We start from the raw sequence: 24,879 nt of genomic DNA on the forward strand, positions 1-24,879 counted from the left end.
GGGTTGCCCCCGTGATGGAGCTCCGACCCGCAAGTCCCGGGGGGCGGGGGGCTGCCCGGGGTCCGTCCCCCCCCTGCCCCAGCCTCATGTCAACCCACAGCGGCTCTGGGGGGGGGCACGAACACGCGTGGCGGGGGGGGGGGGTGTCGGTGCAGGGGGGGCCGGGGGAAGGGGAGGAACCCGCCGTGCCACCGCCTCCCCCTCCCCAGCCGAGGCCCCGGTGCCACCGCCGCGGGTATTTTTAGCAGTGACATGTGTCACCTCAGCTGCCGCCGGGGGGGGGGCGGGGGGGGGGGAGGCACACGCCGCCCCACCGCCGCTCGCCCGCCCCCCGCCCGCCCTCTCCGCCTCGCTGGGGACCCGCACCGCCGGCAGAGCCCGGAACCGGCCCGGGCCGTCACCCCCCCGCCCCCGGCGCCCGCAGCCCCCCACCCAGGTACGGGCGCTCCGGAGGATGCGGTTCGGGGAGGTGGGGGGGCCGGGGGAGGGTCCGAAGGGAGGGTTTTGGGTGTGCTGGCAGCCGGCCGGGGGCCCCTCGGCGGGGAGGGCTATTTTTAGGTGGGGGTGGATGGCCATAGCGGCACCCCCGGCTTCGGGGGCGGCTTCCAGGCACCGGTGTGCGCCCGGGAGGGCTGCGAGGGGAGCGGGGATGGTGGGTGCCCCCTGCACTGTGCGGGGGGGTGGCCAGGGACCCCCCGGTGGCCTCGGCCCTTGGCACCCACCCGGGCGGCAGCGGGTCCCGGGTGGCAGCAGGAGCGAGACCCCGCCGGCCCCTGCGTGGGGACCAGACCCAAATGGGGCCGCATCCTGCTCCCTGGGTGGGGGGCTGGGGGGATGTTGGTGGTGGTCCACAGCCCCTTGTTCCTGCCGTGCAGCGTGCTTGGTCAAGGCATGTCCCCCTCTGTGCCTCAGTTTCCCCACGTGCAGAGCAGGGACTGAGGATCCAGCTCTATCTGGAGGGCGCAGGGTCCCCTGATGCAGGCCTGTGCCATTTGGGGCCGGCTCTCTCCAGTGGCTACAGAGCCCTGGCTGGGGGGACAGCGTGGGGGCAGCGCCGGTCCCCGACGTGAGCGAGGGCACGTGGCAGCCGGGGCTGCCGCCTGAGAAGGCAAGTGACATTCCTCAGCCGGCTCCTGGCTGCTCCCGGTGCTCCTGCCCTTTACTGTACAAGGAGATACGGCTGCTGGTGCGCGCGGCAGGGCCAGACGAGCCCCGACCCGCTCGGTGCATGAATGATCTCGACAGGTGAAGCTGGGGTCAGCCTGAAATGGGGGACGGGCGGGCTCCTGAGGCCACCCTGTGCCACCCGGCCCAGGGCAGCGGGGTCCCAGCACCACCCCCGTGCCACCGCCACCCCGTGCCCCCACGTCCGCACACCCCCTGGTCCCTCGTCGTGCCATGCCGGGGGCTGGAGGTGGCTGCACGTGGCTGTGCCCTCCCCAGCACTGCCAAACGACCTGTCCCCTCCGTGCCCGGGCTGCCGCGCTCCAGCCAGTGCCATGAGCTCAGACTGGGACGATGCCCAGCAAGATGGTGGTGCTGCTGGCCCCGGGGCTAGTGGGAGTCCTTGGCTAACTCTCTCCTCTCTCTCCGCCTCGTGCACCCAGCGTGGCCCCGCGGCTCTCCGTACGGCACCGTCCCGCCTCACCGCCGGCATGGCCATCTCCTCGCGCCTCGCGCTCTGGGAGCAGAAGGAAAGTCTCGGTCCGGGCTGGCACCAGCGGTGTTTCGGGGCTGGATGCTCGCGGGCTGCCCGGGCGCTCGGTGCCAGGTGGGGGGACGCACTGCAGCCGCCCGGGGTGCGCGTCCCCTCGCCTCCCTGCACACGTTGCTCCCGCTGTGTCCCACCCTGCCGGCTCCGGGCATCTTTGCAGCCTCATTGTTCTGGTTTGAGCGATTTTGCCGCCGTTCGGGGCACGCGGTTCCCCGCAGGGCCGAGCCTTGCGGGGGTCTGCAGGGCTTGGCGCTGATGCGTGGTGGCACGGCTGGGAAAGCCCTTTGCTGGGGGAGCTGCGGGATGCGGGGATGCATTTCATCTTGGAGCCCAGCACACAGCAGGCCTGCATGTGGCCACGGTGATGCCGGGAATGGCTTCTTGACTTGCCGCAGCCGGGACGGTTCCCCACCGTGGGCATCGGACAAAGCTGGCGGTGCCTGGGGGCTCCCCGCAGCGCCCGGCCCTTGGTGGCGTGCGGAAACCTCGGCGCTTCTCTGCGGGGCTTCTCTTCTCATTGCTTCTCCTCCTGCTCACCACAGCATCCCCAAACCAGCCTGGTGCTCACGGGTGGCCCACGGCTACCTGCAAGATGCCCACAGCTGGCCCCGCCGGCAGCGCGGGGTGCTGATGCTCAGCTGCTCGTGCCGCTAACGTGCCCACGGGGCTGGCTTTGCCGGGGGTCCCGTCGCCGCGCCGTGCCCCGTAACCCAGCCTCTGCTCCTGCAGATACGGGACGAGGACCGGGGGCCGCCCCCGTCTGCCCCCCCGCTGCTCCTGTCGGTCATCCCCGGGGGGTTCATCAAGCAGCTCGTGCGGGAGACGGAGAAGGAGGCCAAGGCAGCGAAGCTGAAGAAGGAAACCAAGGCGAGCGTGAAGGAGGAGGTGAGTGGTGATGAACCCCACGCAGCGCCGGGGCGTCCTGCCTTGGCCGAACGTGTGTCCGCTGGCTGGGTGTCCCCATCTGTCCCCAGCCCAAAGCAATCCCAAGGCACTAGGACCCCAAAAAGCAGGTTTTTTGCACGAGGTGGGTTGTACAGCGAGGCCCAGGCTCGCAGCACGCCATGGGCTGCAGCAAGCTGTGGCCCTGGCCAGCTGCCAGCCCTGAGCAATTAATGCTGGAGACTTCATTAATGTAGCTTGCCATTCCTGACTCGCTTAATTGGAAGGCGAGTAATTAAGCAGAGCATGAGGCTCTCCGGTTCAGCTCACTGAGCGCAGGAAGGGGAGTGCATGGAGCATCCCTGGGCACGGCACCCAGGACGCGGCGGGTGGAGGGACGGGATGTGGCCGAGCGGAGGGAGGAGGAGGAGGAGGAGGACGAGGGTGCCACCACCGCCTGCAGCCATGCAGCCAGGTCCGGGCAGCCACCTGCGGCCATCGGCCGTACCCGGAGCGAACGGGTCAGGGCTGGAGCTGCGTGTCCTGCTGGGCTGTGCTTGGCACGGGCATCCCGCGTGGGGCTGGGGTCGGGGTCGGGTCCTTCGCCCTGTCCCTGTCAGACCCAGCTCCTCTCCTTTGCTTGGCAGCCCGCGGGGGAGGACGGCGAGGCCCGAGCCGGGGACGCCCCCGCTGCCAGGGGAGAGGTGGCCAGCGCGGGGCAGGCGCTGCAGAACGGGCTGCACGCAGAGGGGCAGGGGGGCGAGGGGGTCCCGGCTCCCCCACGCAAGGACCTGCCACCCGGGAAGGCTGCACCAGGGGCCATCCCCAGCAAAGCCCCGTCCCCTGCGCCTGCCCTGGCAGCGGCTGCCCCCAAACCAGTGGAGACCCCTTGCCCGGAGGCTCACAAGGCAGCGAAGCCGTTGTGCCCGGAGAAGAGCCCCAAGGACCCCAGCCCGGGGGGCAGCCCCCCAGATCCAGCCCCCGCATCCAGCAAGGGCCCCCAGCGCTGCAGCAAAGCCCCAGCGAAGGAGGGGGACGCGCCGAAGGAGACAGGCCCTGAGAGCACCAAGAAGGAGAAGGGGGCACCCCCCAGCCACGAGCAGCCCCCAGCCAAGGCGAGAGCCAAGAGGGAGCCAGGGCCGGCCAGGAAAGAGCCAGAGAAGATGAAGAAAGATGTTGGAGGTGGCAAGAAGGAGCCAAAGGAAAACAAAAAGCCTGGAAAAACTACAAACAAGTCAGAGGGGCTCAAGGAGGAGCCGGGAGGGATCCAAGCAAAGTCTGAAGATGTGGTAAAGGAGGCAGAGAAGGCGAAAGTGAAGGAAGAGCCGGGAGAGGGTAAAGAGGCACCGGGAGAGAGCAAAGAGACAGGAGAAAGCAAGGAGAAGGACCAGGTAATGTGTCCGCAAACCTACCCGGCTCTTACCCCATGTCTTGGGGCACCGATGCCGTTTTCCGGTCTCATGCAGCTTTTCCCGTTCCCACGGGCTCAGCGGGGGGCTGGGGGAAGGTGCCCCGCGGGACCGGCCAGGAGGGCAGAGGAGGGCAGGGGTTCTGGCTGGGGGTTTTGCCGTCCGTGGGGCGAATGCAGTTTGTCCAGCTCAGTTTTCCACCGGTTCCTGCACGATTCCCCTCTCTCCTCCCTGCAGGCTCCGAGGGATGTTTGGTACGAAGCGGAGAAGGTCTGGCTCGTCCAGCAGGATGGATTCACACTCGGTAACTTGCCTTCCTCTAATCTCGCTATCCAGAACGGGAAGATACGAGCTGTCTCCAGCCTGGCTGTGGGTTGGGAGCAGGGTGGGCGCCGGGTTGGAGGTGGCCCCTCGGCATCTCCCCATGCCGCAGCCGGCTCTGCCCGGGGATGCCTTGGCCATGCCACACCGGAGGGACTCATCGGTCTCTCCTTGCAGCCACGCAGCTGAAGCCGGACGTGGGGACGCCCGAGCTGCCGGCGGGGAGGGTGAGGGTGCGCCGGGAGGCGGACGGCAGCGTCACCGAGGTGGACGAGGACAGCGTGCAGCGGGTGAGCCCCCTCCTGGGTTTTGGCTGGGAGCCCTGCCCGCAGCACCTGGTGCATGGCAGTGCCCAGGCAGGATTAGACCCGGGGCAGCCCTGTTGCTCGGGCCACCTGTCCCCAGCTGGATGGGTCCAAGATGCCGGGGTGCCGGTGGGGTCCGGCACAGCCCGTGCCGTGGTGGCAGAGCTCGAGGGAGGCTCTGGCTTTCTTCCTGCAGACCAACCCCCCCAGCCTGGATTACGCCGAGGACCTGGCCGCGCTCATCAGCCTCAACGAGTGCAGCGCCATGAACACGCTGCAGCAGCGCTACCAGGCCCGCCTGCCCTACACCTACGCCGGGGCCAGCCTGGTGGCCATCAGGCCCAGCTTCGCGGCCAGCAGCAGCTCGGGGAAGGTGAGCGGGGAGCCGGGGGGGGGAGGATCTCCCGTGGGAAGCGATCACCGACCCCCTTGGGGACAGTGGCGGAGGACGCCGGGCACTGTGGTGCCGGCAGATGGCACCGTGGGACCGTCACAGGGTGGCCGGGATGCTCCGGGCGGGGATGCTCTGAGGACGCTCAGGACCAGGGATGCTTGGGGCTGGGGAGGCTCTGAGGACACTGAGGGCCGGGGATGCTTGGCACTGGGGATACTCTGGAGGATACTCGGGGCTGGGGACACTCAGGACTGAGGATGTTTGGGGACAGGGACACTCTAGAGGATGCTCAGAGCTGGGGATGTTCTGAGGATACTCAGGGCTGAGGACACTCAGGGCTGGGGATACTCAGGACTGAGGATGCTCAGGGCTGGGGACGCTTGGCGCTGGGGACACTCTGGAGGATGCTCAGAGCTGGGGATGTTCTGAGGATGCTCAGGGCTGAGGACACTTGGGGCTGGGGATGCTCAAGACTGAGGATGCTCGGGGATGGGGACACTGGGGACCCAGGGATGCTTGCAGCTGGGCACCGCTTCCAGCACAGAAGTTTTTCTCGTTTCCAGGAGACAATCTCTGTGTTGTTGTGAACGCACTCCCTGAGCACTCTGGGGGTGCCGGGGCCAGGGAGGGAACGTGCTGGGGGTTTGGTGCCCAGGGTGGTGCCTGGCAGAGCTCTTGCTCACAGGCAGGCTGGAGCGGGTCCTGCTGTGGGTTCCCTGCGTCGGTCCCCAACCGTCTCTCTGGCACTGGGGGAGCGAGGCCGGGCTGGGTGGCGTTTCCCCTTCCCCTGTGAACCTCAGGGGGTTCTACACCCTGGGGAGAAGCCATCGCCCTGAGGGTGAACGTCTTCGGGATTTTCTCTACAAGAATCCTGTTTTGGGGTGTGCTCTCCCACTCTCTCCCTGCTCGCAGGCATTCAAGGGGAAGCGAGACAACATGCCCCCGCACATCTGCTCGGTGGCGCAGAGAGCCTACAGGAACCTGCTGATGCAGCGGCAGGATCAGGCCATCGTGCCCCTGGGGCGCAGTGGGGCTGGGAGGACCGCCTGCTGCCAGGGTGCCCTGGAGTACCTGGTGGGCACGGCAGGCAGCGTGGACGGCAGGGTCTCAGGTATGGGACTGGGCGGCCGCTGCGAGCTCGGAGCCCCGGCAACGAGCCCCGGCTGTGGGATGCTCGGTGCTGGGCAGAGGCAGCGCACGGAGACTGTCCGTGCAGGGTGGGGAGTGCATGCAAACGCGAAGGTGATGCTGTTTCCACCTGATGGTCTCCATTTGACCCATTCCTGGTCTGATTCGTGCCCCTTTGGGGTGGCTCCCGAGGGCCCGGTGTGGCTGTGCAAGTGCAGCCCAGGCGGCAGGCGAACGGCCAGGCTGCGAGTGCTCACCCATCCCAGACCCAACAGATTTGCTGTTTTGATAAACACCCGAGTAAGCACCAGAAGGGAATTACTTGCGTGCTTGGGGCAGCGCTGTTCCCCTCTGATCGAGTTACTGGTGACGCGGGAGGAAGCGCTGTTAGGCAATCGGTGGCTTTAGGTTTGGATTTTGGAGGTCTGGGCGAGCTCTGGGTACACCGTGCTCTTGCAAAGCGCTGACAAACGGCCTGGAGCTGGGTGGAGGTGCGGGCAGGTTGGCATGTCCCCCTCCCACCAGTGCACAGATACTCTTGTGGTGCAGGATGCTAACCCCACGCCCAGCCGGTACCCGGGTCCCCGTGCGCTGGGACAGACCCCCGGGAGGAGCAGGCGGAGGTGCAGCCGGGAGGAGAAGCCTCCTCTGGTGCCTGTTTGCAGCCCTGAGGTTGCGCTGGTGCGGCGGTGGCCGGGTCTGGCTCTCTCCTGGCCAACCGCGGAGCGATGCAGGGCTGCAGCCATCACAGGGCGGCTCAGGGGGCTGCCGGTGCTGGTTTTGCAGTGGAGAAGATCCAGGCGATGTTCACGGTCCTGGGAGCCTTTGGGTCAGTGACCACCGGCCGCAGCAGCAGCTCCACGCGCTTCTCCATGGTCCTGTCGCTGGATTTCAGTGCAACCGGCCGGATAACCGCTGCTCACCTCCAGGTACCCCGCGGGCCCCGTCGCCGGGTGATACGGGGGGGCTGTGGCTGAAACCGAGGGTCCTTGGGATGGGGGCAAACAACCCCTGTGCCGTGCTTCCCATCCAGGTTGGGCACGAGAGGAGAGATGCTCCGCGCTGCATCTCCTCCTGGACCAAAGGTGCCCCGAATTGCAGCTGGGCAGGAGCTCTGTCAGCAGCGTTGGGGGGGTGGTCCCCATGGCCCATCACCCCCTCCCCTGCAGCGCTGGCATGAAATGTTTATGAGGGAATGTATAATTCAGCATTTCATTAGCAGCACCTTAGACATCAGCCTTGAGCAGAAGCATCTGGCAGCTTTTATCACCATCACTGTTATGCAAAGGCACTTTAATCAGCGCTGCTGGTGCCCCCAGGCCTCGTCCGATGGAGGAGGGAGCTTGAGCCGGTGTCTGCTTGTGGGGAGCACCAGAGGTTTCTCTTTGCTGCCCCACTGCTGCCCCTCCTCTGCCCCGGCCACCGGCAGGGGGCTGATGGCCCAGCGTGGCCATCCTTGCGCAGGAGTGGGAATGTGCTCCCGGGAGCATTCGCCCTCCGGACCACTGGTACCCTCCTGGGATGCTCCTGGGAGGACAGGACAACCGGGGATCCCAGCCCTGCAGGGACTCATTCCCGATGTCAATGCCGGCATTGAACAGCCTCGATGAGGCTGGAGGCTGGTCTAGGCTGGCCTCGAGCCCGGGCAATGGCTTATCCAGAAGCTGTAGCATCTCTGTTGAGGCCATTGGGTTGCCCAGACCTCCAGGGGTGGGGAGAAAGCGTGGGTGTTGCACCCATGTGCTGAAGTATTGCCCCTTGACGCACACCTGGGGTACGATTTGACTCTTGCTTGCCCTGGGCAGGAGGAGCATCCTCCAAAGCCAGCCGTGTCCCTGCAAGGAGAAATCCAGTCCCTCCTTGGCAGCCCCCAGCAGCATCTCTCTGGGTACCACTCTCCCCTCTTTTCCCTGCATGCCTGGATGCCCACCAGCCACCCTGCCCGTGCCGAGGGGCTGTCCCTGCCTGCACGCCGGGGGCTGCCGCTCACTCCTGCCTCCGCTCCCTTCCCAGACCATGCTGCTGGAGAGGGGCCGCGTCGCCCAGCAGCCCCCCGGAGAGACCAGCTTCAACGTCTTCCCCCTGATGCTGGCGGGGCTGGATGCGGCACACAGGTGGGTGAGGGGGTCCCAGGGCACCAGGCGGCTCCGCTCCTCCCCCGGCTGCTCAGCTGATGGGTACCCCCCATCGCCGAGGGGCTCCCCTGTGATTTATACAAAGTTTGCTCCAGCAACGTGCTTTTTGAGACCTCTCTGATAAGAAAGAGATTGTGAGGGTGATCACAATGGTGATGCTGCAGGGATTTTTATACACTTATGTATTAGAGATTTTCTAGGAAACGGGGGCATTTCCTGGTGCTTTGTTTGCCCCATCGCTAAAACTGAAACCGGACTGATCAAATGCGATGGGGGTCCCTTTCCCTGCTGGCTTCTGCCTTTCCCCACAAGCTGCACATCCCCGGGCAAAGGGTCCTGGCACGTCTGGTGCCGGATCCATCCCCCTGCGCAGGGCAGAGCCACGGGAGCCTTTCCCAACAAGGGACCGTGGCTGTGAAGGCAAAGGGGCTCTGTGGGCGCCGGGCTGGGAGAGGGGCTCAGGGACGCTCCCCGAGGAGAGGGCAGGGGTTTGGGGAGTGCTGGGGGCAGGCGAGGAGGGAGCTTGAGTCTCGCTTTCTGTAACAGGACGATGCTGCACTTGCACCAGGCGGCTGAGAGCAACTCCTTCGGGATCAGGCCATTCTCAAAGGTAGGGAGAAATGCCGGTGCCACGCGGCTGCCTGCAGCGGGATGCCGCGGTGCACGTCCTCCGTCAGCCCCGGTTAGGGGACGTGTTGGGGTCCTTGGCTGCTGGGATCACTCCCGGTTAGAGGATGTGTTGGGATCCTTGGCTGCTGGGAGACTCAGGATGGTGCTGCTGTACCAACGCATGGAGGGAGAGAGCAAATACCAGGGTGCGAGGAAGGGTCTGCCCAAACAGCCTCCACCACCCCTCTACAGCCCCACGGGGGCGGGGAGCTGCCAGGACCGGGGCAGATGCTGCTTGGTGTCTACGCTGACATTTCAGCCACCCCCGGCCGCCCCGGGGACGGATCCTGCTGCTCCGGGGTCAACAACCCCCAGGGTTTCCCTGCGACAGCTCCTGAGGGGGCGAGCGCATCCTTTGGAGAGCCCGGGATGGGATTTTTAGGGGCTCAAAGTGCTGCAGTCGATTTCCAGCACCAGCTCCTCGTTAGCCTGAGCCGTTTGCAAAGATCGGGCGGATTGCCTGCGAGCCAAAGCGCTGGGATGAATCGCAGCAATTTGCAGTTACATCATCTACTGATGAATTCAATATTCAATCTTCATTAGGGAGCTCTGGCTCCGGTCCGGCAGCCAAAAGGAATCGGCTGTTTGAGCAGCGGATCTCGTGGAGGGGACAGCGAGGTACCGCGGGTCCTGGTTCTGCGAGTGCAGCAGCAGATTTGGGTTCAGAGATGGGGTTTTTAACCTTCCTTTTGCAGCCCCCGACTCCTGTGGGTTCCCCATCCCGTCCCGAAGGGTTTTCCCACTGGGATGGAGAGGGTCAGCAGGAGCTGGGCATCACCTCTTCAGTCCGGGGCGTGTGAGCTCTGCAAAGGGGACAAGCACTGTCCCCGCCACCGCTTCTCCTCCTTCCCAGCGATGTTCCCTGCAGCGCACGTGTGTCCCTGGAAAGGCTGTTCAGTTCGGCACGGCATGGTTGTCCGAGGAGCACCCAGGATGCTGGGGGTGGGGGCATGGAAGGATGAACCCCCCAGAAGCTCCCCGGGGCGGGTTTTTGGTAGTGCTTTGTGCGCCTGCTCTGGAACCAGCCCAGGAGGAAAGCCAAGGCGGTGGCGTGCTGCGCTTGCTTTGGGTTGGGGTTTGGGGAAATTTGTCAGATTTTCCTTTCCGAGCAGCGCTCTGGATGCCGAGACTGAACATTTTAATTGGCGGCTTCCCAGCGTTCGTCCCCGCAGCCGGTGGGGATGGATAACCCCTGCCGCGACACCGGTGTCACAAGTATTTGGGGTATTTTTTTGAGTCTGGAGAAATCACAGATCTCAGCTGTTATTTTCTCATTAGTAGCCACCCCGTAGGCCTCTGCAGGAGCCGAAATCCTTTAGACCAGGCGTGCTGGTCCTTGCCAAGACAGGGACGCTGCCAGCCAGAGCGTGCGTGTAGTGTCTGGCCCCTGGGCTGCATGTGTCTGCATTGAAAATCTTCAGTTTAGGGGAAAAAAAGCCTTCATTTTGCGGTGGGGCTGCATTTATAAAAAAAAAAAAAATAAATATTGCAGGAGTCGTGGCTGGGGCCGCAGTGTTGGAGGGGGGCAGGTGAGGTCCTGCTGGTGGCTGGGAGCCGTGCAGCTGGCCCCAGCACACCTGTGGGCGGCTGTATTTAGGGAGAAGTGAGAAGATATAAAACGTCTGTCCCCAGCTGCTGCTGAACGTCTCTGTAGACACTCCTGCAGTGGGAATTATGTGTAGTTGTATGATGAGAAGACGCACCCAGGCTTGCTCCTAACACCAGGCACTTGAGGAACCTGCCAGGGGCTTCCCCCATTGCTGTCCAGACTGTTCCTAAGGTCCCCTTATTGTCCTTTCCTTGCTGGCCGTATGGTTTTTGTAAGCCCTTCTGTGTTCCCCCCATGTCTATCCCTGTATCCCTTGTCCCCCGCGCCGGCGATGCTCTGGCAGAGGCAGTGACGTTTCCATTCCCGTCTCTTCCCTGTTGCAGCCCGAGGAGAAGCAGAAAGCCTCGGCCGCCTTCGCCCAGCTCCAGGCTGCCATGGGCACGCTGGGCATCACGGCGGAGGAGCAGGCAGCCATCTGGCGCGTCTTGGCCGGCATCTACCACCTGGGAGCCGCCGGCGCCTGTAAAGGTAAGAGGGGCTCCTGCCTCTCCTTTTCTTATACCTCGTCTCGGTGCCGGGGGTTGGAGGAGGACAGGGGAGCACGTCCCAGCGGTGTTCGGTGCTTGGGCGCGTTGCACACCACGAGGCGTTCGGGAGCGATGCTCACCCGGAGGCTGCTGCCCCAGAGGTTGCTCTGAGCCCTCGGTTGGCCACGGAGGAGCAGGGCGATGCTGGCGTCCTGCCCCACGGGGGCTTCTGGAGCGGGTCTGTCCTGCGGCCACGTGCGGAGAGGACGGGGGCTGCGAGGCGTCACCTTCTACCCGCTCTCGGGGGGGAGCGGGGTGGGTGGCTCGTTTGTTGGCACGTTGTCCCCAATGTCACTGCGAAGGGACAGCTTCAGATGGCAATAATTTTATCATCTCTTGAGTGCCGAACACAGTAACTGAATTATAATAGGATGAGTCTGGATGAAGATTGTATTTATAAAGACTTTGTTAATACAGGCATATAGAAATTGCCTTATCCCTTATAAATTATTTTAAGATGTGCTCTAACCTATTTTAGAGACAGCCACATTGATTTACACACTTCAATTTATGAGGGCTGCATAAAGGCTGCTATAAACTAAGCCGTAGACATTTATAAATGTCTCTGCAACTCGTCATAACACATCTTATGGTAATTTATGCCATTAATCATTTATTAATTATTTTAAAAGGGTGAATGCTGTCGTCACTTACAGCGAGTTCCCTTTCCCCTTCTCTCCGGTGTTCTCTTTCCCCATCTCCATCTCCCCTAATGCCCTTCCAACTTTTAAAAGAATGACCCCGCTGTCTCAGGCTGAAGTGTGTGATGAGGCTCTTGGCAAAGAAAAAAAAAAGTCTTTCTGCCTCAAGAGTTTCCAGGAGGGCAGATTTTGGAGACGCGGCTCATTTTAAGAGTGACCAGCTCGAAGGCAGATGGAGGGACGGTGACGGTGTTGGCCAGGGAGGGTTTGCTGGGTGAGCTGAGCTGCGTTGCTCAAACTTATTGAACATTCTCTCCCAAGCGTCCCCTAAGTCAGTCTAGGAGGGGATCGGGGGCTATATTCTACAAATCTTGCCGCAATTATTTCAGCATGAATAGGAATGTTAATAGCGGGCCCAGGCAGGGCTGGTGGCTTCGGAGCAGGTTCGGGTACAGGATTAACAACCAGAGCATGTCTCAGCATCGCTCACTCTCGTATCGATTCCCTGATCATGCGTCAACAAAAGGGGAGAAATGAAAGGAAGTATGGATAAAAAATGGATCAAAGCTGGATGGAGCAGAAGTCTCAGTGGGGGCGATGACTCTTTTAATGTGGTTAAACCTGTCTCCTGATAGCCATCTCTTCCCTTCCCCTTTCATGCCCTTTGAAGTCGTGTATTCAAAAATCCTCTCCTTGAAATCTCACCAAAGGGAGCCTCGTGGCTGCTTTTTCACTCGCGGTCAGGAGCGCAGCCGGGCGCTGCAGCCCCCGCCACCGCCATCCCTGCCCCGGCGGCCCCGGCACGTGCCCTGCTCCGGCTGCAGGGCCCCGGCGCACCCTAAATACATTTTTCTTTTTCCCTTCTGCTGATGGCTGTCGTCTTGTCACAAATTCACTTTGACCAGGAATAATAAAATAGAAGGGAATAGCATCGCCTCTCTCTGACTGAGAGTGGAAAATACGTTTGCGCCCAGAAAAACACTGACAAGAAAAGGTTGAATTTCAAAAGCCTGCCCCGTCCTGGTGTCAGCGTTTCCCATTGCCTTTGAAACATGTTCGAGCAGCTCTTTTTGTGAGAGGCAGCCTGACAGGCAGAGGCCAGCGGGGCATCCTAGGTACCCATTCACCTAAGTGCTTCCAGTCCCCTTTGTGGGCTGCAGAATGTTACGTATTTTCATTTATTCATTCCCTCTTTAACGGGGAAGGAGGTTTTGGGCGCAGCTGGGGGTCGGCATTCAGCTCGCTCTCAAGCTGCCCGTTTTGCTGGCTGTTATAAAAATACAGCATCGCGGCTCCCTGCTTTCTGCGGGCTTCCCGCCGCACGCCTTTAATAGAGGCGACTGGGTTTCCAGCGGCTGCGAGTCGCCGGAGTCCTCCCGGCGCTGCAGGGGGGTGCGCGCCGTGGATGGGAGCCAAGCGTGGCTCCCCCCGCACCCCCCCAGTCCAGAAGCTGCTGCAAACCCAGCGGCCTGAACCCCTTGGATGGAGGAAAACCACAAGGGCAGAAATGCAGGACAGGGAGGGGCTGGAGCCGCGGCTCAGGCAGGGGATGCTCTGAGCCCCCCAAACCCTGCGGAGGTCGGCAGCGTCCGGGGCAGCACCCTGCATCCGCCGCCCTCCCGCACCGCTCCATGGATGGGGCTGGTTCCCTGCAGCAGCAGCCCCGACGGCGGAGGGATGGGAGCACCCAAGCACCTGGGGGGAGGAATTTGGGGTCCGGTGAGGGACACCCCCAGCAAGTAGCGCAGTGTCAGTGCCCGAGCTGCCGGCAGCCGTGAGCTGCCGTGGGCTGGGCTGGGTCCCGCACAGCCCCACCGCCGCAGCATGGTGTCCTCGGGAGGCAGGAGAAGGAGCATCCCTGTTTCAGAAGCCGAGACACCGAGCGGTTTGTGAGATGGGCCAGGGCTGGAGCAGAAGGAAGGGCTGAGCCCGGGGTCCCACGCAGTGCCCTGCTGCGTCTCTCTGGGGTCTGCAGGCGGATGGGGCTGGCAGGAGCAGCAGGGATGAAAAAAACCCCTTGAACAGCCTTTTAGCTCTCCGAAATGGAAAGTTTCCAGAAGGGCTGGAAGCCATTTAGCCAAGTACAGTAATGGGGACGTCCATCAAAACGTAAGAGGGAGAGCACCTGGCAGGATCCGACGGGCATTAATTATGCAGCTTCCTGAGCGTGGATGTCAGTCAGGAGGGGACTTGGATGACTTATTGCTTTCCCACCAGAGCTGAGAAAAAAAGCCTTAAACTGCATTATCGCTGCTGTTTTACAACCTCCAAGATGTAGTGACCTTTCCTTAATTGATGTGGAAATGACACTTTGTTCTTAGTCCCACTCAAGCTCAATGCCCACATTTACCCTAATTTTTTATTGCTGCCTGTTGCTAAAAGGAGGAGGGAACAGCGTATCCGTAATTACCACTGTGCCAGAGTTTCCCTTTTGTGACAAATATATCCGTCTCTCGGGTGGTCACTTTTGCAGAGGGAAAAATGTGCCAGTGGCTCCGGGGCAGTGGGTGGGATGGAGCTGGGGTACCGGTGCTCCGGCGCCGCTTGGGCTGCCATCGGGAGAGGAGCCGGGCAATAAATTGCATAAAGCAACATCGTGAAGCCGTGTGCAGATCCGTCCTCTCCCGGCAACTCCACCTCGCGATGCTTTTGGATACACACCCGCGGAGTTTAAGCCTTTGCGGTTTGCTCTGTGCGGGGGGAGCCGGCTGCAGCCCCTCCTTTTCCCGGGATTCCCGTAAGCACAGGGAACACAGGTTTACAAGGAAAGCTCCGGCATCGTTGTATGGTCCCTGGCACGGTCTGTGATGGCCATGCCGGCATCGGAGGTGAAGAGGAGAGAGCAGGACCCAGGGCAGGCAGCCTCTGCCCCCTGCTTTGGCTTTGCTTTTGGTTTTCCGAGCCGTTGTGCCGGGGCGGGCGCCCAACGGTGGCCTTGGGTGTCATTAAATCCCCGGCTTTGCCTGTGCTCTGTGCTGCGGGTGAGTGAAAGGCCACCTCGCTCCTGCCGGGAAAGGCCCTTTTGCTTCCCTGCGTCGTTCATCAAAACGATTCTTGGAAAGGATTGCATTAGGGCTGCTCTCTCGATGTTGCCAGGTTTTTTTTCTCTCTCTCTCTGATAAAGCCTTTTGCTTTTCGGGGCCTGGGTTTTCCTGCCATAAAGGGAAGCGCAGCTGGTTTTGCCTGTTTTGTTTTGGTGGGACGATGCCTCTCTGTGCTTTCATGAGTTGCGACCCTCAGGAGAAACAGTTTTGCCCAAGGGAAAGACCTAAGCCAAGGTGACACGGTCTCCAGGGGCTGGATCTTAGCGCGGTGACCATCCAGCCACAAAGTACGCTGGAGGACGTCCTTAGGGTTTCTTTTCCCCAGGCAAGAGGATTTAGGCAGGAGGATGCGTCCCCCTCCCGGGGACACTAGTGTGGAGCACAAATTGGGCAGAGCTGTACGATCCGCTGCTCGGGTCTGCAAAAATGGGAGGTTTGCTGGAAATTGTGCTTTGGGCGGGGAGCGGCGAGGAGATCCAGCCCCGTGGGCAGCAGGGTGTCGGGGGGGTCTGCACCCCCGGCACATCCCCGCTCAGCGTGGGGGCCGGTTTTCCTCCGTGTCCTGGCCGTGGTCCGGGATTCAGAGCCAGGGGAGCAGGAGCAGAAAACACTGGGAATAGCTGGAGTCCTGGCTGGAGCCCAGCTCTGCTGCCGGCTTGTTGGGGGCCTGGGGGGGACCGGGGGGGTCGGTTCCTGCTGACGTTGCCTCTCCTTCGTGGAGGTTTTTACGATCACCACCGCGGCTCCTGGTCCGGGCGGGCTGTCTCCCCACACGCCGAGTTATGGCACTATCTGTTCAGCGCTCTGACATCTTTATTACAAACAGTCGGGGAAATGCAGCCAGAATGGCAGATTTCTTTAATCATGCTATTACACAGCTCTTCCCTTTGTTATATATAGGCTTTAATATGTCATACATCAGGCAATGGGTCAACAGAGAATAGACTGGAGAATTTAGTGCAGGACAAATAAATTAACCATTCAAGCCAGGAGGAGCCTCCTCTCTCTCCCTGTCCCCTCCCAGGCTAAAAAAGAGGAACAAATGAGCTTTTTCATTTGTCCCATTAGCAGTGCAAATGTTTTAATGACAAAATAAGTAGAAGAAAAAGGGCGGTGCTGACAAGGTGTGCCCAGAGCGGCTGAGGAGGGTGGGGGGTCAGGGAGGAAGGTGAATGGGGCTGCCGACCTGCACGGCTGGCAGGGGACGGGGGCTCGAGGTGATGCTGAGCTGCCCCGTCCCAGCAGCGAGCCCACCGTGCATGTCCCCTTCGCTCCCGGGCACCGCTGCCCTCGGCTCACGGGTACCAGCCCAGGCGGAGGCGCGGATGGGGACGGCGGGGGGGGGGGATGGGGTCCAGCCCCTCTGGGCTTCCCCGCTGCTCCCCACGCTTCCCGAATTGAAATACAAAATAGAAACCCAGCTGCTGGGCTTCTGGCTGCGTGGGTGCGTGAGGGCGACGAAGCTGGTGCTGACCTGGTATTTTCCTACTGCTTCTCTTAAATATTAAATGGGCCGAGGTAATTTCCTTTTAGGTGTTAAAGCTGGCGTGTTTTACAATGGTCACATTACGCCCAGGAGGGCTGCACGCCGCTGCCGCTCTTTATATTTTATGGAGTGCGAAATGGTGCCCGGCCTCTCCCGGGGCAGGTTGCCGGCGGGCCAGCGGCTATGGGCTGGGCAGATCCGCAGCTGGGCAAGCTGCGGGCACAGCGGGGTTTGCAGCAGCGGCCGTGCCCCCAGACCTGCTGACAAGGCGCACGTTGGCTGCTTACAGCGAGGGTGCAATGTGGGGAGCGTGTCCAGGGGGCACCAACACACTGGGCAGCATCACACCAGCCTCCAACACCGCATGCCGGTCAGACAGCGATTGTTTGGTTTTGTGGAGGTGGGAAACATGGAATTGCATCCCTCTGCTCGGAGCAGCAGGACCTCTGCCACGCGGGAGCAGCATGGTGGGGGCGACTGGTTTCCCCAGTTGTAGCTGCTCCGTCGGGAATGTTTGTACTATGGCAGGCTGGGCTGGCTTGCTTGTCCCGGGGTTGCTGGAGTGGACAGCGTGGGATGCTGGCACGGTCGGCATGGGATGCTGGAGTAGCTAGCATGGGATGCCGGAGTGGCTAGCATGGGATGCTGGAATGGCCAGTGTGGGATGCCAGAGCGGCTGGAGTGGGATGCTGGAGTGGCTGGCATGGGATGCTGGAGTGGCCCGTGTGGGATGCTGGAGCGGCCAGTGTGGGATGCCGGAGTGGCTGGCATGGGATGCTGGAGCGGCCGGTGTGGGGTGCTGGAATGGCCGGTGTGGGATGCGGAGTGGCCAGCGTGGGATGCGGAGTGGCCAGTGTGGGATGCTGGAGCAGCCGGTGTGGTATGCTGGAGTGGCCAGTGTGGGATACCGGAGTGGCCAGAGTGGGATGCCGTAGTGGCCGGAATGGGATGCGGAGTGGCCAGTGTGAGATGCTGGAGTGGCCAGTGTGAGATGCTGGAGCGGCCAGTGTGGGATGCCGGAATGGCCGAAGTGGGATGCCAGAGCAGCTGGCATGGGATGCTGGAGAGGCCAGTGTGGGATGCGGAGTGGCTGGCATGGGATGCTGGAATGGCCGGAGTGGGATGCTGGCTGCAGGAGCCTGGCTGGTGGGGCAGGTCTGTGCAGCCCTGGCTCCGCAGCCGCTCCGCTCCCCAGCACGCAGCGGCAGGCGGAGATCTTCTGTCTGATGGGGATCAGCCTCTGTCCAGCCAGCTCAGATGAAAACAAGTGAAAACAAAAATAAATCAAAGCCCGGATTGTTGAGGCAATTCCTCTGTCTGCTCCAGCACAGCCCTTGATGTTGGAGTCCTTCAGGGAGAATGAAAAATAATGGGAAAAGATCAAAGGGGAAGAGAAAGAGGGGGACGACTCTTGTGAAGCAGCCCCCCAGCCCCTGGCCCCAAGGAAAATGGCTTTTTGCTGCGTTATACATCTCCTTGGCCAGGAGCAGAGGACCCCGGTCCCCCATGGGGCTGGCCAGATGTGGCCATCTCCCGCTCTCCATCCCAAATCCTCTCCTCGGCCACCAGCCGCCTGCTGTATTTTAAGGGCACTTCTTAGCCATGAGCCTCCGGGCTGGCTCCTCATCTGTCACCATCTAAAAGTGCTGATCTGCTCCCGTTTCTGCTCGTCCCCCCGTGTTCCTGAGCGTGTGCCGGCCGGCTGCCTCCGCAGCACCTGGATTTGTAAAAGGGTTTATCCTGCAGACACTGATTTTAATCATTAAGCTGGAATTGCTGCTGCTGGATGCAAGTAACGCGTGGCAGCTGTGTTTGCTGAGGGCGCTGGGAGGAGCGCTGCCCTCGGGCTGTCGGGGACGGCGAACGCCGCTGGGGCTGGGGAAGGTGATCTGGGATTATTGAAGGATTGGGTTCGTAATCCCATCAGTTTCCATAAATATATCTGCTATTTTGCTCCACTGAAGCTCTTCAAATGCACAGCGTTACCGACGCCGTGCTGGCAGCAGCAGCCTGGGGAGGTCGCGTGGTCCACCCGGTTCCTGACGTGCTCTGAATTGCCTCAAAACATCTCCTCCTCCTTCTCAAAACATCTCCTCCTCCTTCTCCTCAAAACAGCCCAGTCTCGCTGGGCAGGTGGGATGCTCTGAGCACCTGGGGAGCACTATCGCGGGGAAAAATAAGTTCCAAAGCATTGGTGTGAGATCCTTCAAGTTTTCGACTAACTTCGGACCAAGAGAAAAAAGGTCCTCTTGTGCAAAATGATTGCCCAGAGGGACAAATCTGTCAACCTTGCTGGAGTCAGCCAGGCTTTAATATGACAAGTAACTTGCAAAGCTGAGGAAATCCTTACAGCTGTTGTGAGCAGAAGCGTGTGCGTAGGGAGGGCAGCCCCACGTACTGCGCACTGCGGGGGTCACGAGGGCCACGAGACCGGGTCCAGTGCCTAGAGAGACATACGGGAGTTGTCCCTGAAGGAGGAGGGGTTGCAGGAGGGGGCGAGTGGACTTTAAGGAGGAAGATGCTTTTCGGTTCAGTTAGTGATGTTACGCAGATGGGCGGTAAGGTGGAATCGTAGAATCACAGAATTGTCAGGGTTGGAAGGGACCTCAAGGATCATCTAGTTCCAACCCCCCTGCCATGGGCAGGGACACCCCCCACTAGATGAGGCTGCTCAGAGCCCCATCCAGCCTGGCCTTAAAAACTTCCAGGGATGGGGCTTCCACCACCTCTCTGGGCAACCTGTTCCAGTGTCTCACCACCCTCATGGTGAAGAACTTCTTCCTAACGTCCAGTCTGAATCGGACGTTAACGCTAAATCTCTCCCTAGCAGCCATTGTCTTCGAGGTGGAAACCGTCGTTTGATGTGGGTTGATTGCTAGCTGGTTTGCATCCTCGTCCAAGCACTGCTGGGGGGCAGAGGCCCCCTCCCTGCCCACCGGTGGGGCTCCTGCCCGCTTTCCCCGGGCTAGCTCGGTGCCCAGAGGGCATTTCCAGGCTGTGGTCCTCAGGGTTGTCACGTTGCTCCGAGCAGGTCGGCAAGGGCAGCGCCTGGCGTGAACCTGCCCGTTCGGGATGCGAGGGAAGGGCTGACCCAGCAGTCTTTGGTGGGGGGGGGATCGAAGGAAGCTGGGGTGCACTGGTACAGCATCCCCACCCGCCTCCCCATCCCTACAAGCACCAGTGCTTTTTTGTTTTATTTGATTTTGGTTTTGGGGGGTTGCACGTGGGAGTGAGCAGGGCGGTTTGCCGGAGGGGGCCGATCCCGCGGCCGGCTCCGCTGGGGCTGGCTCTGCCTGAGCCCTTCCTTGCTCCCCTGCGTCCCCCTCCCCAGTTGGCAGGAAGCAGTTCATGAAGTTCGAGTGTGCGAGCAATGCCGCCGAGGTGCTGGGCTGCGACCTGGAGGAGTTCACCACCGCCGTCTTCAAACACCACCTGAAGCAGATCCTGGTGCAGGTGACGGCACGAGGCAGCCGGCTGCCCCCGACGGAGGAGAGCCCGGCAGGTACCGGGATGCTGCATCCCTTTTTTTCCTTCATTTATGGGTGATCGGGAAATGCTGGGCTCTGCGCTGCTTCGGACTTTTCAGGCGGTGAGGTCCATTTAAGTATGTTCATATTAATTAAATTATTAACTGCTTTGTCATGTAGATACCTGAAAGCCAACCCTGCCTGTCACTCCTTAGGGACACCTGAAAGTCGGGTGAATTCAGATAACGCCCCTGGCAGACAGGTGACGTGGCTTAAATGCTGTGAGAGCTCTCCCAAGAAAATTGGGGAAACCCCCCCCAAACCAGGGGGGTGGGCATCCTTCCCCGTGCCCACCAATGCAGCCGCGCTGGTGTTGTGCTGCGGAGACCCGTGTCCTGCGGGGAGACACGGACACGTCGGGGCGTTGTGCTCCTGCTGGACAAACTGCTGCCGAGCCACTGTAAACCTCAAATTAATAAATGGCTGTAATTTGCGGAGGCAGATCCAGCATGCGCGTGGCAGGGGGTGTGAGATACCGCCCGGCTTTAAGGTCAGCCTTTCCACGCCCGACTCATCCGCGGCGGCAGAATTACAGCCTGTTATTCTGATAAAAGCAAGAACTTGCAGAACTGGCCTTTAACATGGCGATAGTTGTATTTCTTAAATAGGCGTTGGGCAGGAGGCACTAGAGGAGCTGAAGGCAGGCGGGGGGAGATGCGCTGCAGCGATGGCAGGCGCGCGGGTTCTCCTGCCCTGCTACCGGCTCGGCTGCGGGTGGGCTGAACTCGGCTGGAAATAAATGATGTGGCTTCGTCTGCCCTTCTCTCTGCCAGGGCCGAAGATGACGGGTGTGGAGTGTGTGGAAGGGATGGCTTCGGGTCTCTACGAAGAGCTCTTTGCTGCCATCGTCTCACTGATCAACAGGTACGGAGGGCTGGGGGGGTCCATGGGCAATGGCTCCTTCTGCTGGGGCTGCTGCGGAGGAGCCTTTGCTGGGGGCTCTCTGGAGGGGGACGTGGAGCAGGCAGCCGCCGCCGGCTGAAAAAAGGAGGTTATATGGAAATCTCTGTCTGGGAGAGCACGCTGGCAGTTGGGACCTTCCTCAGGCTGTTGGTCCCATGTAGCCGGCACTGAGGATGAAGGGACCCCATGGAGCTGCAGTGTCTGTGCCTCCGGGTGGTGGACGGGGCAGCACGTGTCACAGAATCACGGGATCGTAGGGGTTGGAAGGGCCCTCTGGAGATCATCCCCTCCAACCCCCTGCCAGAGCAGGGTCACCCAGAGCAGGTGGCGCAGGAACGTGTCCAGGCGGGTTTGGGGTGTCTCCAGAGACGGGGACTCCCCCACCTCTCTGGGCAGCCTGTGCCAGGGCTCTGCCACCCTCAGGGGAAAGAAGTTCCTCCTCATGTTTAGGTGGAACTTCCCACGGTCAAGTTTGTGCCCGTTACCCCTTGTCCTGCCACTGGGCACCACTGAGAAGGGTCTGGCCCCATCCTCTTTCCCCCTGCCCTTTAGATATTGCTGAGCATTGATGATGTCCCCTCTCAGTCTGCTCTTCTCCAGCTGAACAGCCCCAGGGCTCTCAGCCTTCCCTCAGCAGAGAGGTGCTCTGGTCTCCTGAGCACCTTCGTAGCCTCTGCTGGACTCTCTCCAGCGGTTCCCTGCCGGCACGGGCAGCCTGGCACAGCGACCTGGCACCGGTGGCACTGGCACTGCTTCTGCTGCGGCCGGGGGACGTGCTGCTGCTGGTCAACCCCGAGCAGTGGCGAGCGGGGCATCGCAGCGCCGAGAGGAGCAGCCCGGCTGCCGTTAATAATAGATGTGACTTTGCAGTCTGAAATCAAGGTTAGCGGTACGGGCAGAGCAGTAAATCAGTCGGGGAATCCCACAGCGAGCCCTGAACACCCGTGGGAGGAGTCGCTTCATGGTAAAAGCTTGATCACGGGAGAGGATCGAGGTGTCAGAGCGCTCCGGCACCAGAGGAGCCGCTGAGGTGCCCTGGAGGCTGCGGCTCGACCTGCTGCCCGGTGCTGGTGCGGCCATGCAGGCGGCACCTTCCTCTTCCTCATCCTCCCTCTGCTCATTTCCATCGGGAGAGCCAGGATGGGAAGGGAAGCACATCCTCTGCGGCCTGAAGTGTCTTTTTCTTCAGGTGGTGTAAATCCAAAATGATCTACTCGGATAAATGGAATAAGTTAAGGATCAGGCCCACAAACCTTTCCATTTTCTCAGTTCCGATGCGCAACTCAGTTTGTTGAAGTCAGCATCCACCCAGAAGCTGGTGCCCAAAATACTCTGTGTTGTTGCTGCAGGTTTATTTTAACCTGCGGTTATTTAACCTGCAGAATATTTTTATTGTAATTCCTGGCAACCGCACTCCGAGGGGAAACTGCTGATGGTACTCAAAGGGCTGACGGAAGAGCAAAATGTTGCTGATTCTCCTAAATAACAGCATTAGCTCGGGATGTGTCCTGGGTCCCCTCTTCCCTTTAAAGGTAGCGTCCACACCAGCCCACCAAAGCCTCTGAAGCCATTGCAGCAATGATCCAGGAGAAGAGGCATGTTGAAGCGCAGCTGTGAAAATGCCGTTTTCCTCAGCGAGTTGATGGCGAACGCGAATCTTTTCAGCTCTGGCTGCAGGGGGGTGCTGGTGTGAAATCCTGCAAGCCATTCGGAAATACGCTTTCGTTTCTTTGTTCAGCCTTGTGCTTTCATGGAGGTGCTGGCATCCTCGGTGCCTTGCTGCGGAGGAGAAAGGCATCTCCGGTGGGCGGCCCTGCCAATGGGGCAGCCGGGGAAGGGGCATCGCTGTAGCCGGCGAAGCAGCACAACGCGATGGCTGTTTCAGAAATACACATTAAAAACAATCTCGGAGATTTCTCAGGGTCGGACTCCCCTGCTGTCCTTATCTGAAATACCGGGAATGGCTGCAAGCAACATTTGAAGAAGTAAACAACATCTCTGTTTCTCCCGAGGACCCCCTTGATGTCTGCTTCTCAGATCACGTGTGTTACGGGCTGCGGTTCCAGTCAGAGATTTCATCAGGAGCTGAACATCGGCAGCTTCCCCTGTAGTAACACTGCAGGCGTCATGGCATGGTGCAGCAGCTGGGGCTTTGGACACTCGCGTTGCCCTCAGTGTTGGCGTCACGTGCCAGCTTAGCAGCTTTTCAAATCAACTGGTCCATCAAACTTAACACATTTGGATGAAGATGTAGTACTTTACTTAAATAACTAGAGTGGCAGGATGAAGCCAAGCGTGGGAAGGGCGGCACCTCATCCCACCCCACCGTTAAGTGTTCGTTAGGCCAGGTTGGGAGCAGCCCATGCCATGTGTCTCCATCCAGGCTGGACGGAGGCGCTGGCTTGAGTAGATCAAAGAAGATTAAAAGACGGGTAGACATAGCACTTCGAGATATGGTTGGTGATGGTTTTTGTCAGAGTTAGGTTGATGGTTGGACTAGATGATCTGAAAGGTCCCTTCCAACTTAGGCAATTCTATGATTCTAAGAGGCAGGTGAAGCATAAGAGAGAAGCAAACAAGCTTGCACTCTTGCAAGTGCTCCCTGACTGGAGACACTGGGAGAGGGGGAGGTGGGAAGCGCTGGGATGGTCACTGGTGGGATGGTGCCCACCTCGGGATGTGTATGTTGGGGGCAGGAGCAGTGTCACCTCGGAAGGCAGAGCTGAGGCATGTCATGGGTAAAACCTCATGGTGTGTGGGACTCTTTCCCCAGGTCTTTCTCCTCCCAGCACCTTTCCATGGCCTCCATCGCGGTGGTGGACACTCCTGGCTTTCACAACCCGCGGCACCAGCGGGGTGAGCGAGCGGCGACTTTTGAAGAGCTCTGCCACAACTACGTGCACGAGCGGCTGCAGGCCCTTTTCTACGAGAAAACCTTTGTTTCGGAAATGGAGAGGTACAGAGAGGTGAGACGTGAGGGCTGGGAGCAGCATCCCAGGGACCAGCTTCCCAGCACCCGGGGACGGGGCTGCATTTGACCCATCGGATCCCTGTGCCCTGCCATGGTGTGACCGAATAACACACTTCAGCAGCTTCCATGGGAGGGGTGTTGCAGAAATGAGGGGTCTGTACAGAGCGGTAGCCTTGAGGTGGGTCTCTTGTGCCCCCACTGCCCCACTGATGGATCGTCTTGGGTATTTCTGAGGTGCCAGAGATGCCAGGCTGTCTGGGCACCTCTTTGGGCAGGCTTGTTCCAGCTCAGGAGGCTTCATGCCCTTCTGTTGGTGCAGCTGAGTTTTTCCTCAGGTGATGAATAATGGAGAATAGAAAGGAAAATGATAAATTATTGCAGAAATAAGCTGCTGATAAATCTACAAGCAGAGATGAACTTATCAGTCTCACAGAAGTTTCTTTATTACCTCTAGCCTTGGGAAAATAGTTGAATTCCCATGGCTTAATATTCACACATCACTTGCGCCAAGTGAGTATCCGTGTGCTCTTTACTAGTGATGGATGTGTAGTTACTGACCGAGCTTGAGACGGCAGCGTGCTCAGCAGGCTCGCCTTGCCTTGGCTTTGCTGCTGGCTGAGGACGGCTGCTCCGGTGCAAGACATTTTCCTGTGAGCCGTGGGACTGCGACTGCGACCCGGTGACTCCCAGAGCTGGGTCACGCGTGGGGCTGATGGTGGCACGTGCCCCTGGGGTTCGGCTGCTGCTTTATGCTCCACCTGCGCGCTCGGGCTGCAAACCTGGATCCCTGAGCAAAATCTCAGCGTGTTACCATGGAGAGACGTTAAAGCTACAGTTCTTGCTGAACATCCCTGGTTCACACATGAGCAAGAGCAAGCCGTGCTTGCCCTGCCCTTCCCGGGGGGGTCCCTGCCCTCCAGGGCTTGGCGTGGGGGGCGTCAGGGGTGGGTGCTGCAGCGGCGGGTGGTGGGTGAGCCCTGCAGCCCCGGGCTTGCAGCCTGAAGCCCTCGGTTGAGAAAGGGCAACGATGCCTGCAAGCTGCAAATTAAATAATGGGTTGTTTTCTTGGCGCTTTCTCATTAAGTCTTCAGTTATTGTTATATCCTTGATTTATGCAGCTTGGCTGACATCCACAAAGCACTGCAGGAGCCTGTTGGGTGCGGTGGTCCCGACAGCCCTGCCCGCGGGGACAGATGTGGCCGTGCCTCCGCGTC

General features: G+C 60.5%; 1 protein-coding gene across 4 annotated transcripts in view; it reads left to right on the forward strand.

Annotated features, from left to right (window-relative positions):
- Positions 1-301: 301 nt before the first annotated feature.
- Positions 302-24,879, forward strand: part of MYO18B (myosin XVIIIB) — an 80,955-nt gene continuing 56,377 nt past the window's right edge. For 3 of the 4 annotated variants that reach the window (XM_074606106.1, XM_074606108.1, XM_074606109.1), the window contains exons 1-15: positions 302-436; positions 1,608-1,692; positions 2,442-2,599; positions 3,244-3,987; positions 4,243-4,309; positions 4,504-4,616; positions 4,828-5,004; positions 5,938-6,136; positions 6,940-7,082; positions 8,167-8,267; positions 8,835-8,898; positions 10,890-11,034; positions 19,596-19,766; positions 20,565-20,655; positions 23,468-23,660. In XM_074606106.1, the coding sequence (XP_074462207.1) occupies positions 1,656-1,692; positions 2,442-2,599; positions 3,244-3,987; positions 4,243-4,309; positions 4,504-4,616; positions 4,828-5,004; positions 5,938-6,136; positions 6,940-7,082; positions 8,167-8,267; positions 8,835-8,898; positions 10,890-11,034; positions 19,596-19,766; positions 20,565-20,655; positions 23,468-23,660 (2,403 nt within the window). In that variant the 5' untranslated portion in view covers positions 302-436; positions 1,608-1,655. Of the gene's footprint in view, positions 437-1,607; positions 1,693-1,723; positions 1,772-2,441; positions 2,600-3,243; positions 3,988-4,242; positions 4,310-4,503; positions 4,617-4,827; positions 5,005-5,937; positions 6,137-6,939; positions 7,083-8,166; positions 8,268-8,834; positions 8,899-10,889; positions 11,035-19,595; positions 19,767-20,564; positions 20,656-23,467; positions 23,661-24,879 lie in introns of those variants that run through there. The other variant, XM_074606107.1, reaches the window with a different exon arrangement.

This window comes from Larus michahellis, chromosome 13, assembly GCF_964199755.1.
Source record: "Larus michahellis chromosome 13, bLarMic1.1, whole genome shotgun sequence".
In the NCBI taxonomy this organism is placed as follows: Eukaryota; Metazoa; Chordata; class Aves; order Charadriiformes; family Laridae; genus Larus; species Larus michahellis.